This window comes from Pteropus medius, unplaced genomic scaffold (genome assembly GCF_902729225.1).
Source record: "Pteropus medius unplaced genomic scaffold, Ma_sr-lr_union100, whole genome shotgun sequence".
Lineage (NCBI taxonomy): Eukaryota > Metazoa > Chordata > Mammalia > Chiroptera > Pteropodidae > Pteropus > Pteropus medius.
This window is the reverse complement of record NW_024344371.1, coordinates 2,717,650-2,732,417: the sequence shown is the minus strand read 5'-3', so window position 1 is coordinate 2,732,417 and position 14,768 is coordinate 2,717,650. Positions and strand designations below refer to the sequence as shown.

The following is a 14,768-nucleotide window of genomic DNA, read 5'->3' as shown; positions in this document are numbered from 1 at the left end:
CTATGAGAAGCTAAGAGAGAGGACTGGAATAGATACTCCCTTAGAGCCACCAAAAGGAACCAATTCTGCTAACTACTTGATTTTGAACTTCTGACCTCCTAAACGATGAGAGAATAGGTTTCTATTGTTTTAAGCCTCCCAGTTTTGTGGTGCTTAGTTATGACAGCCCTAGGAAACCAAGACATTTAAAAAAGGCTAACATGGATGACAACAGCTCCAATTGTCAGTGCCTTCTTCGTGTAAGGGGGTCTGCCGGACCCTTGCTAATTCAATTTTTCCCCCATTCTGGGCCTTTCCCTATCGTTGCCCCCTTCACCTTGGATCATGTTCAAGAAATTTGATGAAAAAGAAAATGTGTCCAACTGCATCCAGGTGAAAACCTCAGTTATAAAGGGTCCTAAGAACCATTTGATAGAGCCATCTTTAGGTATTGAAACATGGTTTAATCAAATCATGCCTAAGAAAGATTCTGCCAAAATAGCATGATGCCACGAACATATAGAAATCCTTACAGTAAGTGGAGAGTTACTGTTTTTTAGACAAAAAGAAGGACCTTTTTATCTAACCCTAAGATTACTTCACAAATATCCTTTTATCCTGCCACACCTGTAGGTTGAGAAAGGAGCCATCAAATTTGTACTTAGCGGAGCAAATGTCATGTGTCCAGGTTTAACTTCTCCTGGAGCTAAACTTTACCCTGCTACAGTAGATGCGATTGTTGCTATCATGGCAGAAGGAAAACAGCATGCTTTGTGTGTCAGAGTCATGAAGATCTCTGCAGGAGATATTGAGAAAGTCAACAAAGGAATTGGCATTGAAAATATCCATTATATTTAAATGATGGACTGCTATATATGAAGACATATAAATGAGCCTCAGAAGGAACGCACTTGTGCTAAATATGAATATTGTGCTGTATCTGTGTTTGTGACTGTGTGAAAGCACAAAGACAATACTTCTGTGGTTATGCTGCATAAATTCAACAGATGCAAAAAAAAAAAAATGCTAAAACGAATTACTCAGAGGAATTTAAAAATGAAGTGCCGCCTAGACATGGGGCTGCCACTTTGTTTCACCTTGACCCCTAGCTTCATGCCCTGCCAGGATCCTGCCTCACTGTGATAGAGGCCACTTGGACAGACTCAGGCCTAACTAGATTCCTCAGAGTTCAAGCCCAGGATAGAGAAGCATAGAGATGCTCCTTCAAATTCTACCCATAGCCTGAGTGACAAATTTACTTTTCCTGACTCTGGATGTTCTTATTCTAGGATAACTGACATTGGGAATATCTATTCCTTTCAGAGAATGTTTTTTTCCCCCAAAACAGATGGATCCAACAGATTTTCTCAAAATATAATCATCCACCATTGCTACCAGAGATACACAAGCAGAGGGAGAGAAAAGATTCAGTGACTTTTCTGTGAGATCCAGAGCCCCAGTGCTTCCCCACCATTACACCTTGTTTCATAATTGCCTAGTAACCCTTGAGTTCCATGCAGGAAGAAACCATGTTTGTCTCACTCACCGTTCTATCCCCAGCAGCTAGCATAGAGGCTGATATGTGGTAGGAACTCAGTAAACATTTACATATGGCAGCTAGGTCTCAGTTAGGTGTCAGATGTACTAGAGATCACACAGATAGTTGGTTGAGCTAAGACTTCAGCCCAGGACTTTTCCTAGTCCCTGTTAGGAATAGGTCATCCTGTAACGCTGAGCTAAGCAGTAGCTACAGCCCAGACTTCTCTTGTCTGAACCACTGCAAAACCTTTCTTTCTGGTCTCCCTACCACTCTCTCTACACACACCTTCTAAATCTTACACACACACACACACACACACACACACACACACACACACCTGTAGACCTTTTAACCAAATGAGTGACTCCGTTATTCACATTCTGTAACATAGCTTATTATAGCATCCTGATTCCTTCCTAACTGTATGGTCCTGACTTCATAAGCTTTAACTCCCAGGCATGCACCCCCCTCTCTTATCCTTACCTTGTTTACCCAGAAAACTCCCACTCTTCCTTAAAGACCCGGCTTAAATCACCTATCCTTGTAAAATGTTCTTTGACTCTTCCCCTTGGGCTCTGTCCCAGCGTTTCCATAGCAACAGATCATTTCTGCCTCTCAGACAGCTCAGAACAAACCCCCATCTTCAGGCAGGCCTGAAGTGATGGCCATGTTTCTCGCACCTAGCACAGGGTTTGGCAAACAGCAGGGGCCCAGGAAGACTTTGTGGGGAGTTGACTAAGTGAGCAATCAGACACAGAGACTACTAAAACCAGCTTCCAAAAAAAGCAGCTAAACCCTTGTGCACTTCTCACATCTGCAATATCCCGGAAGTGCGCAAGATGCTGTTTCTCTGCAGCCTAGGTCCAGGGGCAGGCTCCAAGGCGCCACAGAACCCACTCCAAGCAGAGCCCAAAACCCAACTGGAAGGCTTGCCACTGTCCCTTCCCCAGGCATCCTGGAGGCCCAGAGTTCCAGCCAGAGAAGGAGACTCAGTAAGCTCCAGGGGCGGCTGCTTCTGCACCAGGCTTCCAGGCTGTCCCTGAGACCATCTTAGATTATCTCAGCAGCAAGACAGAGCCAGTGAGGGGATAGATGAGTTGCAATGCTAGGAATGTGTATGCCCTTCCCCTCTCGTAAGTACACTTTTCCAGGTGACCCTCCACCCACGACAACCCAGACAAGATTTGTGAGAAGAGGGCAGGGAGTTATTGCAGAGTCTGAAGTAGGAAGAGCTGACACTTAATTGATAATTGACTCTAGTTCTCAAACTTTCCTGCGCTGAAGAATCACCTAGGGTACTCTTTAAAATGAAGTTCCCTAGGCCTGTCCCCTGGAGTATATAATTGAGAAAGTCAAGGGTTACGTAGGAATCTGTATTAAAAATCAAAACAAAACACACACACACACACACACACACACACACACACACACACACACACACACACACATGCAAGCACGCATGCACGCATGCACTGCAATGATTCAAATGCAAGTAATCCTCAGACCACACTTTGAGAAACCCTGGCCAAAAAAGTCTTCCTGCACCAGCTGAAGATTCACCATCCTTCTCCTCCCCTAACTCCAGCCTCAGGGGGCTAGATGTCTGTAGGGATCCTGGGAAGAGACAATGTTCTTGGGAGACTAACCCACAACAGGATTCGAATGGGAAGAGGGGTTAGGCCTGTAAAGTGCCTTGCAGAGCAGTCACAGGGAAGCAGATGCCACCTCAAACCGAGGAGGAACATTATGGCAAATCTATTGTATGATTCCCAGCTTAAGGCCTACCATCTAGCGGGAAAGCTTCTGCTATCCTTCTAAATAAATCTAAATTCCCCGGCGTGGCTATGAGGCGCCTCAGAATCTAGTTCCTCTTTAGAGTCCCCCACTTCTAGAACTTAACCTCTCCCCCATCCCCATCACACAGAATCTCTCTTGGTCCTCCAAGTGTGGCAAGCCCTCCATCTGTCAGCCTTCCTTATTTGCCTCTCTCCTCCAGGACCTGACCTATTTGGTGGCTCTGCCTGGCCTGCCTTTCTCGGCTCTCGGTCTGGTCATGCTTCAGATCTCAATCTAGAAGTTACCCCTAAAGTTCCCTCTAGCTCCCACAGCTGGGTGGAGTAGCCCTGCTCTCTGATTCTTCTGCATCCCATAATAAAATTATTCACTGCCCCCTCACCAAAGCCTGACATCCTAGAAGAAATATTTGCTGAGTTGGACTGTTGAGTTATAATGAGCTGTTGACTTACTGTTGCCCCACGAGGCTAAGAGGTCCTCCAGGACTCATTGGCTGGCACTTAGTAGCTGCTTGATTAATGTCTAGCAATGAATGAATGGCAGCACCCTGGCAGAAAATGAAATTGGCTGCCTTGGGAGGCAGCGAGTCCCAATCACGACAACTTTTGTTCACAGAAGTTGATTCACCCCTTATTAGAGATCTCGGAGGTGGGGGGAAGTTGAAGAATGCTGGATAAGGCACATGTATCCCAGGGTCCCCGCTGACGTGGAGATTATGAGGTAATAACTCCGGTCCTTGCTGAAGGGTATCTTTGAAAAGTAGCTGATCACTCGATATGTTTGGTTCACAGCAGTTTGTGTTAAGGAAGATAAACTCATTGTTGCCGAGTACCATCCTGTTTCTCTTATGCTCCCTTCCAGAGCTAGCTTCTGTCACACCCACCCTTGAATACGTGAGCACTTGCCAGGCCTGTTGGGACCACTGGACATAGAGAGCCCACCAGCCTTGAGGTGAGACCAGTTTCCTGAGCACTAACTCCCTGAATGTATTTTGGGTATGGCCTCCTGTCGGCGGGCCTAGCCAACTCAGGCTAGTGCCTACTGTATGCCAGGCTCCAAGTGAGCAAGGATGACAAGGTCTGACTTTCCCCAACCCACTGGAGACTTGGCCCCATAGGCCATCAAGATGTGACAAACCAGGTTTTTACCACAGGCCTGTCAGTGATGCTATGTGGGCATATCTACAGGATAGGTCAGAAGCTAATACAATGCCCTGAGTCCCAGAGCCAGTGGCACTCAGAGCTGCTGGAGAGGCTGCTTGACTCCTGCAGTCTACCTCTGAAGCACAGATCTTTCCAGAACATTTTCACAGTTCCCAAAGGTGCGAGAATCCAGACTGTGAATGGACCCATGCCAGCCCTCCTTTACCCACAACCCTACTCCAGGGAGATAAGCTTCAGGGGACTGAGCCCCATGTGTCAGGGTGTCTGAGGATGGCCTGGAGCAGGAGCCTAGGATTACAGCATTCAACCTGCTATTAATTAGCTATGTGACCTTGGGCAAGCCCCTTCTCTCTCTGAGTCTCAGATTCCTTCTTTGTAAATGAGGTAGAAGGATGAGACTGGTGTCTTCTGATCTTGGCTATGAATCAGAATCATCCGGGTGGTGGCAAGGGAAAGGAATTTGAAAATACACAAATTCCCAGGCCCCATCCCAAAACCCCTACAAGAATCTGAATGCCTGGGGAGGAGAGACCTAATAAAGATCTGGCCCCCAACCTAACCCATTAGGGAGCCTCTAGGGCCCCTTCAAACCCTGTCCAACCCCCTGTACTGAGAAGCTCTTTGGGATGCAATGATCCAAGTCACATTCCACTTCTTTCCAACCCCTAAGCCTCCTTGGGCCAGGGCTAGAGTAAGCTGCCCCACCTTTCTCTCCAATGAGTTACAGAGCCTGAAGCACTCATCAGTGAGCAGTTTATTACCCATGGACCTGTCCCCAGACTTCAGCACCCAGGGCTGTACACAGCCTTCACTCCAGCCACTCCTCTCACCCAGTCTCAGTCTCCGCCCGTCCCAGTCCTCCAAGCTCTCTCTCCCCAAGCCCTCCCTGGCAGCACCAGGCCCAGGGGCCACACCTCAGCTAGGGAAGGGAGGAAGGGCAGGGGAGAGAAAGCAAAAGCTGGGGAAAGAACCAGATTGTCCCCAAGCTTCTGGAACCGCCACCCCAGGATGAAGGGAAAGTGGGCAGGGCTGGGGGGTGGGGCGAGGCAGTAGGATTGACAGGCGACAGGTTCAGGCAGGAGGCTCTTCTCCAGGAGGTGCAGGGAAGCCACTCAGGTCTCGGCCAATGATCTCACTCACTGTAAAGGAGGGATAGTTGAGAGATTGGGCTAGGAGCAACTCCCCTCCTTTACCAGGGACCCCCAATTTATTCCAGGCAGGCCTCAGTCTATGATGCCTCTAGGTTCCTCTTCCACTGGGTCTCAGTTTCCCCAATGTATCTTGACACTTGCTCCCAATCAAATCTTGCTCAACTCCCCTCATGTGGGGTTCCCAGGCCCCCATTCTGGCCCTTTCCTGCTGGCTTAGCAGCCTGCAATGTCAGGGCAATCACTGTCAGCAGGGCCAGAGGTAGGGGAGCCAGTGGGAGAAAGGAGAGGCCAAATATGAAGGCTCCTCATCATCGAACCTGACTACAGTCACTATGTTTAGGGGGAAGCCGAGGCAAGGGAAAACGTACTAGACTGAGACCTCGGCAAGCCACTGCACATGTCTGAAATTCAGTGCTTAAATCTGCAAACTGGGGAGCTAGATTGAATGATCTTGAAAGTACTTCTAGCCTGAGATTTTGCAATCTGGGGCAGAAACAGGAGAAGAGTTGGAGCAGAAACTCCATGCACCCTTCAGAATTAAGTTAACTGGGTTCAGGTGGCCACATGCACCAAGTACTTGCCTCCTAAGACCCTCCAACTGGCCCTGAGGGATCAAGGATGCCCAGTCTCTGGGAAGCCAAGCTCCAGCCCTCAGCAAACATGCAGAGCAATCTCTTGCACACACTCACACTTGCAGTCCCCAGTCCCACACCCACCTTCCTCCAGCGTGATACCCTGGATAGGGACACTGTCTCGGAAGCCGCTGCCGTAGCCACCCCTGGATTTCTCCTGCTCCGGAGCCCCCTCCCCAGGGCCATAGCTTGGCCCTACCTCATTGTATCCCTCAGCAGGTGTGGGATGAGCACCACTCTGGGGAGGGAAGGGGCCTTCCAACGTTGGGGAAGAAGGCAGTGGAGGCCGGAAATGGGCTGGAGGAGGGAATGGCAGCCCCAGGGGAAAAGGGGAGCCCCGTCCCCCATACGGGTCATTAGGGAAGGGCCGGGGAAGGAAAGAGACTGGAGGTGGGCGGGCACAACCCGTAGTACCCCCAGTCTCAGGGAACATCCGAAGGCCAGGTCTGTAGGATGGTGGAGGCCCTGTCTGGGGGTACAGAGGGGGTGTGCCATAGCTGAAGCCTTCTGACAGGTAAGGAGTTTCATAAGCAGGGTCTTCATGAGGATAGGAGGGATAGGGGGGTCTGGGTGGTGAGAAGTCCATGTCATTGCCAAAGGAGGGGCCCGATGCTGAAGGGAAGCCCCGGAGAGATGGGTCTGGTAGTGGCTCCTCCTTGAAGATCACTGGGTGGATGGGAAGCAGGAGGACAAATTGGTGAGAAGGCTGGCAGGCTCCCCACTGCACACCCTTCATCTATCTTCCATCCCCAGGTTTCCTCCATCCTCCAACCCCTCACTATGGGGGCATGGCGTCCCTCTGCCCTACCACGGCTCCCCATATCCCCAAACCCCATCGTGGGCTGTCCTAGAGCGCACCAGGCAGGAACTTGAAACTCTGGGTAGGGCTGCGCTTCCTGCGCCCATTGGAGACATAAAAGTAGACCTGGACGGGCCGGGACACCCGCTTGTTGCTGTACTCAGGGACAGTCAGAGTCAGTGTCACCTGGGGAGGAGCAGAGGATGAGGCAGGAAGCCCTCAAGGACCTAGGCTCAGCCCAGTCCTTTCAAGGACAAAATCTGCCTCCTGGCTTTTTCCACTTGCTAAGGAGCAAAGTTCATTCCCTAAAGATGAACCTGCCTCCAGAGTGGCCAGACTGCCCTCTCTAGAAAAGAACAGGTCTCTTCTGGAGTCCTTTCCCATGGGCAAGGGACACAGCTGGGAATTCCCTGACTTCGTCCCTGCCCTGCCCCCAGGGTGGGCACCCCAGTGACACTGGTACCTCATTGCTCTGCAACCGGTTCACTGTGGCCTCCTCCTCCCATTGCAGCTTTCCATCTGTGCAGGAGGAACAGGGAGCTCCAGCTCAGCTGTAGGGCCCCTGCCCCCTTCCCAGTCCCCTGTCATTTTCCCTCTTGCTAGAGCCAAGGCCAGACCCAGAAGGCCCCTACAAGGCCTGGCTCACAGAGGGGCCCACCGCATGTTTACTCAATCAATTGCAAGAGGCAGAGTTTAAAACTGTCTGCAAGACATAGAGCAGCAAACACAGACCAAGAGAAATGGCAGGGCCAGTCTAGGGACCAGAGGGAGTAGGTGACAGAAGCAACTCTTGAAACCTCCTACCAAGCTCCAAACATCCACACCCATGATAGTGCTGGGAGGACATTCAAGGGTAGGGAAGGGTCCTAGCTTGAAGGAAGGCAATGAGACCTCAAGTCTCATGACCCAGCACCACTGAATCTGCTCTGACATGGTCCCAGGGCGCCATATTTGAATGTAGAGGCTAGGGTTCTTGGTGGTCAGGGCTGAGGGAGGGCAAAGGCCTCAGGTTGGTGGGTACACCTAGGCCCCTCAGTCTTCCCTTTCTCCACCCCTGCAGCTCTATCTTGGGGTACTTCATAAGCTCTCATAATCATAGCTGTGCTGCTAGGCTCATAACTCAGGAAGAGCTCAGTGCGGGGCTATGTGGATGTAAGTCAACTCTTCCCTTCTCCTCATGAACCCTACCCACATGGGGGTCAATTATCTCAAAGCCAACTCTTCTTTAATAAATAGAATGTGTATTTCTGTATTTCTCACATTTGTTCACTATCCTGAGCATTTTAGATTACTGTAATGCCCATGAAGCAGACAGTACAAGAGGAAAGACGGTCTGTCCGCCCTATTTTACAGAGAAGGAAACTGAGGCTCAACTAGCTAGTTTAGTGACAGTGCCAGAGATCTTTCACCTGCCTGTTCCAATACTTCCTGCCTGCACTCCCCTCCCCAGTGGGTACTCACCAGGGCCTCTCTCAATGAACACCACCTTGGAGTCTGGCAGGAAGTTGGAGCCAGTCAGCACTAGTTCCTCTCCTCCTCTCACAGAGCAGGCACTGGGGCTATAAGCCTCCACCTGGGGCAGCTCCTGTGCCGAGCGCTGGGCTGCAGAGCAGTGGCTGGGCTGGGTATGGAGAGGACAGCCTCCTCTGCCCCCACCACAGGGCCCTGGAGGAGCCCTCCTCAGCAGCAGACACACAGGTAAACCAATGGAGTCCCTGGGGTAGCACCAACCATGTAAGGAGCTCCCCCGCCCCCACACACGCACAGCAGAGAGAGGTAAACAGGATGGACTAGAGAGTTATCCAAACAAGTGCACAGAGCCACCCGGGGCAGAGGGAGGAAAGGGCCACTTTGACCCTGCCGAGACAGAGTCTGCATGCAGTAGGGGCAAATTAGAACACTGCCTCCACCCCTCCAGGATAGAAATAAAGGCTAAGTCCTTTACAGGGCTACCCAAGAGAGATAGGGCACAGGACACTAGGCAGAAGAAATGGGTGAACAGACAGATACACAGATAAGAGGGTCGCAAGAGATAGAGAGATGGCATAAGGCCTCTTTGCTCACAGCACTCGATGGGCACTGATGCAGTCTGCACAGAGACGACCTTCCCATTGCCCTGGGGCACATGTACCCGGAACACCAGCCGCACACGTGTGTTCTTGCGTCCGATGTCCGTCTCACCCTTCCGCAGCTCAATGTCTGAATTCCGAAGCTTCAGGATTCCAGCACAGTCAATGCTGTAGCAAAGAACGGAAGGCAAAGCCCTCCCAGCTGAAGCAAGAATGGTAATGCCTACTCCTCACAAGATGGAAGCCCTCACTCTCTACTCAAAGCCCTGAAGATCTTCTCTGGAAGCCTAGGGTGTCTATTTTAACCCAGAGATGGCCTCTCCAGTGTGCTCCCCAGCTCCAAAAGTCCTCTTCCAGATGGCGAGAAGGCCCGAAACTGCTCCTATGGATGTCGTCTAGCTCCTCTGAGAAGAGGAAGAGTAAGCCTAGCTAAGGCCCCATGGAAAAGACTGGTCCTAAAGCCTAAAGACTGAGGGGAAGTGGAATAGGGACCTACTTAGCTGCCATGTTGTTCTCGGGAAGCAAGGTCATCTCTAACACCTTCGTACCACTGACTACAGCTTCATAGCTGGCTGTGGCTACCATCTTGCCAGTGATCCGGTGCACCTGATAGAAGGCATGAGGCCGCAGGTTCCTTTCATCAGCAGTGCCAATGAACATCTGTAGGGTCAGTGGCTTCTCATTATAGCCTAGGAGCTGGCAGAGGGAGACAGAGGCCATCCAACTGAAATCCCCACTGTCTCATCCATCATTCATCTCTGGGTTTTCAGTGGGGGGGGGGTGGAGTCCGCGGGAGGAGGCGGTGAAGATGGTAAAAGACAAAGGATATCCTGGAAGGGATTCCCAGGGGGAATTGGGCACCAGTTGTGGAGAAAACGTGGCCTGGAGTTCACAGTGTTATTCTTGGAAGAAGGCCCAAACTGGGCTGGGCAAAGGGGAAAATCTTCCAAGAGACTGGCCCAACTCAACAGAGACAACCTAACTCCCAGTGAACTCTGGCCTCAGCCTAAGCCCTCCTCCACATCTGGCAGGCCACCATTTTCCACAGTAGACATGAGGCTGGTGTCCCATGGGATGAGTTGGGGAATGGGGAGTGGAAAGACAGAGGAGTAGAAAGTATATCCGGGTCCTTGAAGGGCACCCTTCCTCCCCCAACTCCAGCTCCACCCCCAAGCTGCCTGCAGGGTCACTGCTGAGAGGGAGTGTGGGAAAGGGCAGTGCCACGGGTCTGCACAGCTGGAGCCCATCTGCAGGGATCTGGGACTGCAGAGGAGAAAGGCTATCAAGCCTGGCCCCTGCCCCTTACCTTGACTACGGGATGACCACCAGGGGCAGCTTTGACAGCACCTCGGCTGCCCTCTGTTTCATAGTGGGCCCGGTGGTGGGCTCTAGGTTGCACCTCAATCCTCAGTTCCAGCTGCTCATACTGGCTGGGCAGAGGCCAGTCCAGCGGGGGTAGGGCAGAGGTCCTGGACAGGAGAGAAGAGCACTGGTTATCTGCAGCCTCAGACCCAGGTCAGAACAGTGCTGGATCCCAGATCCCTGGGTGGTGAGGGAGGAAGGGGTATGGATGTGGGAGAAATTGCAGCAGAAATAAAACAATCCAAAAGCCCCTCAGAGCCCCTCAAGATGAGGGTGTGGAAGATGGCACCAGGCCTAAGACTCCCTCCTTTCCAGCTCTGAGCACAGGGTCTCAGGTGGCAAGGGTTTACCTGAATACGGAGGAACCCCAAGCCCATCCTAATCCTCAGGCCTGGATGGGAAGAGTCAAGTAAAGAAGTACCATTTCAGATCAGAAAAGGCCTCAGAGATTAACCCCTTTGTTTTTCAAATAAAGAAACTGAGACCCAGATGATAGAACACAGTGGGTCAAGCAAGCCAGTTCCCAGGCCAGTACCTATTCCACTAGTTGGGGCTGGACAGGTCCGTTCCAGGAGCTGGGGGCTAAAGATGTGCAACTTTCCTGTACTGAGCTCCCAGATACCCTAGGCCAGGGGATCTCAACTGGTAATTGCCCCCAGGTGATATTTGGCAATGTCTGGAAACATTTTTGCTTGTCACAACTAGGGGAGGGGGTGCTACTAGCATCTAGTAGGTAGAGGCCAGGGATGCTGCTAAACCATCCCACAATGTCCAGCACAGCTCTCAGAACAACAAAAAAAAAAATTGTCTTGCTCAAAATACCTAGTGCTGAGGGCAAGATACCCTGCCCTATAGGAACCCAAGGAAGCAGATCTTAGGGTTTCTTTCCAAAGGAAACTTTTCTGGATGGAGCCAACTCAACCTGACATCCCACGGTTTAGGATTATTGAAATAGGCAGGGTTCTTTGAGGGTAAAAGGAGTAGAAGAATGCAAGAACTGCTTGTTTTAATATGAATGTTTGACTTGTAAATAATGCTATTTTAATTCAAATTAGCATCTATGCTTTTAAAGCACAAGTTATGCTTTAGAAATTAAGAGTTAGAGAAGGGAGCTTCCTGCTACCCAATGAAGAGCTTAAATCCAGCCCATGGTCCATGCCCAGCCAGTGCAAGCCCAGAGCTGGGGATGGGGTACATCCTAGAGGAACTCCCCCTTTCCCTAAGTAGTGCTGGTGGGAGGCTTTTTCTAACTGATCCACAGGGAATGATTATTCTTTTGGAAAAGATCACCGGTTTGTAGACAGCATGCTGTTTGTTTTCAGTTCTCCCTAAAACTGAGTAAATTGAAGCAGTCAAGCTGGTTGCAGGTTTTCTTTTAAAATGCCGAAAGCACAGAACTAGGACCTCTGTTCAGACCCACGTCTTGACTCTCTTGCTCATGCAGTGTGATGGCTGGAAACAGCAATGGTGCCAGACACAACCCTCACCTGAAGACGGGGCTGTGTCCCCCAATCCGGGCCTTGGACCAAGCCAAAGGGGAAGGCACTGCCAGGTAGTCCATGCCGGCCACCTCCTTCCGAGGACCCCCTGGAGGAGCTGCAGCCTCCTCGGCTCCAGAAGGCAGCTTCCCATTGCATGAGGCAGGCTCCTCAGACCGAGGCAGGGCCACCGCCTGCTCGCTGGAAGTCCGCCGGGTTTTCTGGGGGATGCTCTCCACAGGTGGGGCTCCCACATAGTCAAAGGGGCCAGGAGAGCCAGGGTCCCGGACCAGAGGCAATGGGGGTGGTGGAGGTGCCTCAGGCCCCTCCTCCCCCAGGCTGCCCCTGCGGGACAGAGCTGGAGAGGCCGAAGATGGGGTTCCGGAGCTGGAATAGCGCCGTTTGCCACATGGAGAGGCAGGCCGTGGAGAGGCCGGGGTGGGCCCAGGAGCGCTGAGGAGTAGCCAGCTATCTTCCGGCCCTCGGCCTGCGGGGCTCGGACCATACAGGCTCCAGGGATCATCGGGGGTCCATGGCCTAGGGGAGGCCCGGGGCGAGGGCAGCGGGGAGCCCAGGCCAAAGCGGGAGGCTGCTTCATTTAGCTCAGACTCCACCTCATCGCATGCCGCATACAGGGCTGCCTCATCAGAGGTATCCGAGAAGAAGCTCCACGAGGACAGGCTGCTGCTGCCAGGGCTCGGGCTGAAGAAGGCGCCCCCTCCCTGGCACCCTGCCTCTCGGTAGCCTCCAAAGCCTTCTGGCGGGGGGTAATCCCTGGGGGAGCCATCCCCCCACGCATCAGGGTTGTCCTCCAGCGTGGCTGGCGGGTCAGGCGTGGGAGAGATGGAAGTGATACGGATGCTTGGGCATTCAAGGACACGGCCTCCCCCAGTCCCCCCAGAGCTCCCTCCTGGCCCCCCCAGCCTCACTGATCGGGCTGGCTGGCTCTCCCAAGTGCCAGGTGAGGGGGCTGGGCGGGGTGGTGGTGAGTGCATGCCAGGCCGAGGGGGTGGTGGCCGAGGAATGCCAATAGGGGCAGCGCCATAGGGAGGGGGCTCTCCCAGGGCCAGACGGCAGCATGGTGGGGCATCCTCTGAGTCCAGTTCTGTCAAAATGGAAAGGAAAAGGGACAGAGAGACGGGATGCCACAGAAGATGGGGAGAGAGAGAAGCGAGTGAGATGTCTAGGTTCCTTGAGTGGCCACCCCACCCCAAGTCCTGTATGCTACCCCCTCCTCGGCAAAGAAGAGTCTCTGGGGTGCTCTTTAGAGCCACAAAGACAGAAGCAAAGTTGGACCTCAGGAGCTGGAGGAGATAGATTCAGATGTGCCAGGCTTTTTCCCACTGGGAGAACCTCACACTCTGAGACCCCGGCCCTTAGACCTCGGGTACCAGACCGGGTGGGTCTTAAGGTGAGGGAGGAAGGCGGGTGGAGAGGGGCTGGAGCCGGGCCTGGGGGCGTGTTTAGAGAGACGCTGGGCTGGGCTGGGGGCGACTCACACATGAACCCAATTAGCAGCGGTTCCCAAACCCCCAAACGGCGCTGGCAGGAGCCCCGGTTGCCATCGCAACGGTGGCCAGGGGAGGGGGGGCGCCAGAGCAGTGGTGACGAGGGGAGGTGGCTCCTCCCTCGCTCCCCCCCAAATCTAGGGGCGGGGATGCAGCCGAGGGGGTGCTGCGTGCCGACCCAGCTGGGGGCGAGGGAGGGGGGTCGCGGGCCGCGAGGATTCCGTGCGAGAGGCGGCCGCCGCCCCCGGCTCAGTCCCCGCCATCTGCCTCTCATTGCGGCCAGACAGGGGAGGGGGAAGGGCTCCCAGGAGGGACCTGAGAGCGCCCCCGGCCCCGGGCGTTGGGTCTGCTGGCCCAGGGCTCTGTCCACAAGGGGCAAGCTCCAGAGCCCCACCTCCCCTTCCCCCGGCGGCGCCGGGGCTCTGTTCCCGCCCGCCCCCCATCCCAGTGACAGTCGGCCAGCCGAGAGGCGGCGCGCAGCCAGCGCACCCCCACCCCCACTTCAGTCACGACCTAAAAAGGAGAAAGTGGTGCCCGGCCCCCGCAGACTTCACAGACCCCCGAGCCTAACGACTCCCCTCAACTCCCTGATTCCTCAACCTCCCCAGGCTTGCTGCCCTGAAGTCCCCAGACTCGGGATCCCCAGGCCTTTCCCTCACTGACCCAAGACCCCTTCCCAGACCCGCACTAACCTTCCCCCGGCCCCCCCGTGCTCAACGGAGGGGCTTCCTTTTCCTCCCCGAACACCAGCTTAAATTCCAGCTCCTCATCCTCGCAGCTTGCTGCCCCCATGGATCCGGCCAGAGCCCCCGGGTCCCGGTCTGGATGGGAGGGGTAAGCTCACGGCTGGCGTCGCTTCACCCGTGGCTCCCTCCCTCCCCTTCTCTGAGACGCCCCCTCCTCCGCCGCTGCCGCCTCCCTCCGGACGCCCCTATTATTATAGAAATTTTTTCCAAACTTTTTCCCAAACTTCTTCTCAAAGGCCTCCCCCGGCCTATCTCTCTTCTGATTGGCTGCCCAGGATGCTCCAGCCCTCACCAGGGATGTGTGAGATGGGAAAACCACGCGCCCCCGTCCTCCCCCTCCCCATTCTCTCTCCAGTCCCTCCCCCCCAAAAAAAAAAAAAAAAAAAAAAAAAGAACAAAACTGAATTGGAAAACGGTTCCTCAACCGCGGTACGACCATAATGATGCCTATTGGCCCGCAGTTGTGACAATCATTTCCCACAGGGAGTACTACCTTCACCGCCCCCCAACTTAGTCTAAGTTCAGGGGCTCCGGGTCCCAGCGCCTT

General features: G+C 53.4%; 1 protein-coding gene and 1 pseudogene across 1 annotated transcript; one reads left to right on the top strand and one right to left on the bottom strand.

The window, feature by feature from the left end:
- Positions 1 to 268: 268 nt before the first annotated feature.
- Positions 269 to 872, top strand: LOC120608534 (malignant T-cell-amplified sequence 1-like; annotated as a pseudogene).
- A 3,028-nt stretch (positions 873 to 3,900) lies between these two features.
- NFATC4 (nuclear factor of activated T cells 4) lies at positions 3,901 to 14,455 on the bottom strand. The gene is made up of 10 exons (XM_039870414.1): positions 14,168 to 14,455; positions 11,977 to 13,072; positions 10,434 to 10,596; positions 9,624 to 9,823; positions 9,123 to 9,295; positions 8,520 to 8,660; positions 7,522 to 7,577; positions 7,118 to 7,244; positions 6,344 to 6,925; positions 3,901 to 5,615 (listed from the first exon to the last, which is right to left on the bottom strand). Exons 1-10 carry the CDS (start codon positions 14,265 to 14,267, stop codon positions 5,548 to 5,550), a joined length of 2,706 nt encoding a protein of 901 aa, XP_039726348.1. The 5' UTR covers positions 14,268 to 14,455; the 3' UTR covers positions 3,901 to 5,547.
- Between the last annotated feature and the right edge of the window lie 313 nt (positions 14,456 to 14,768).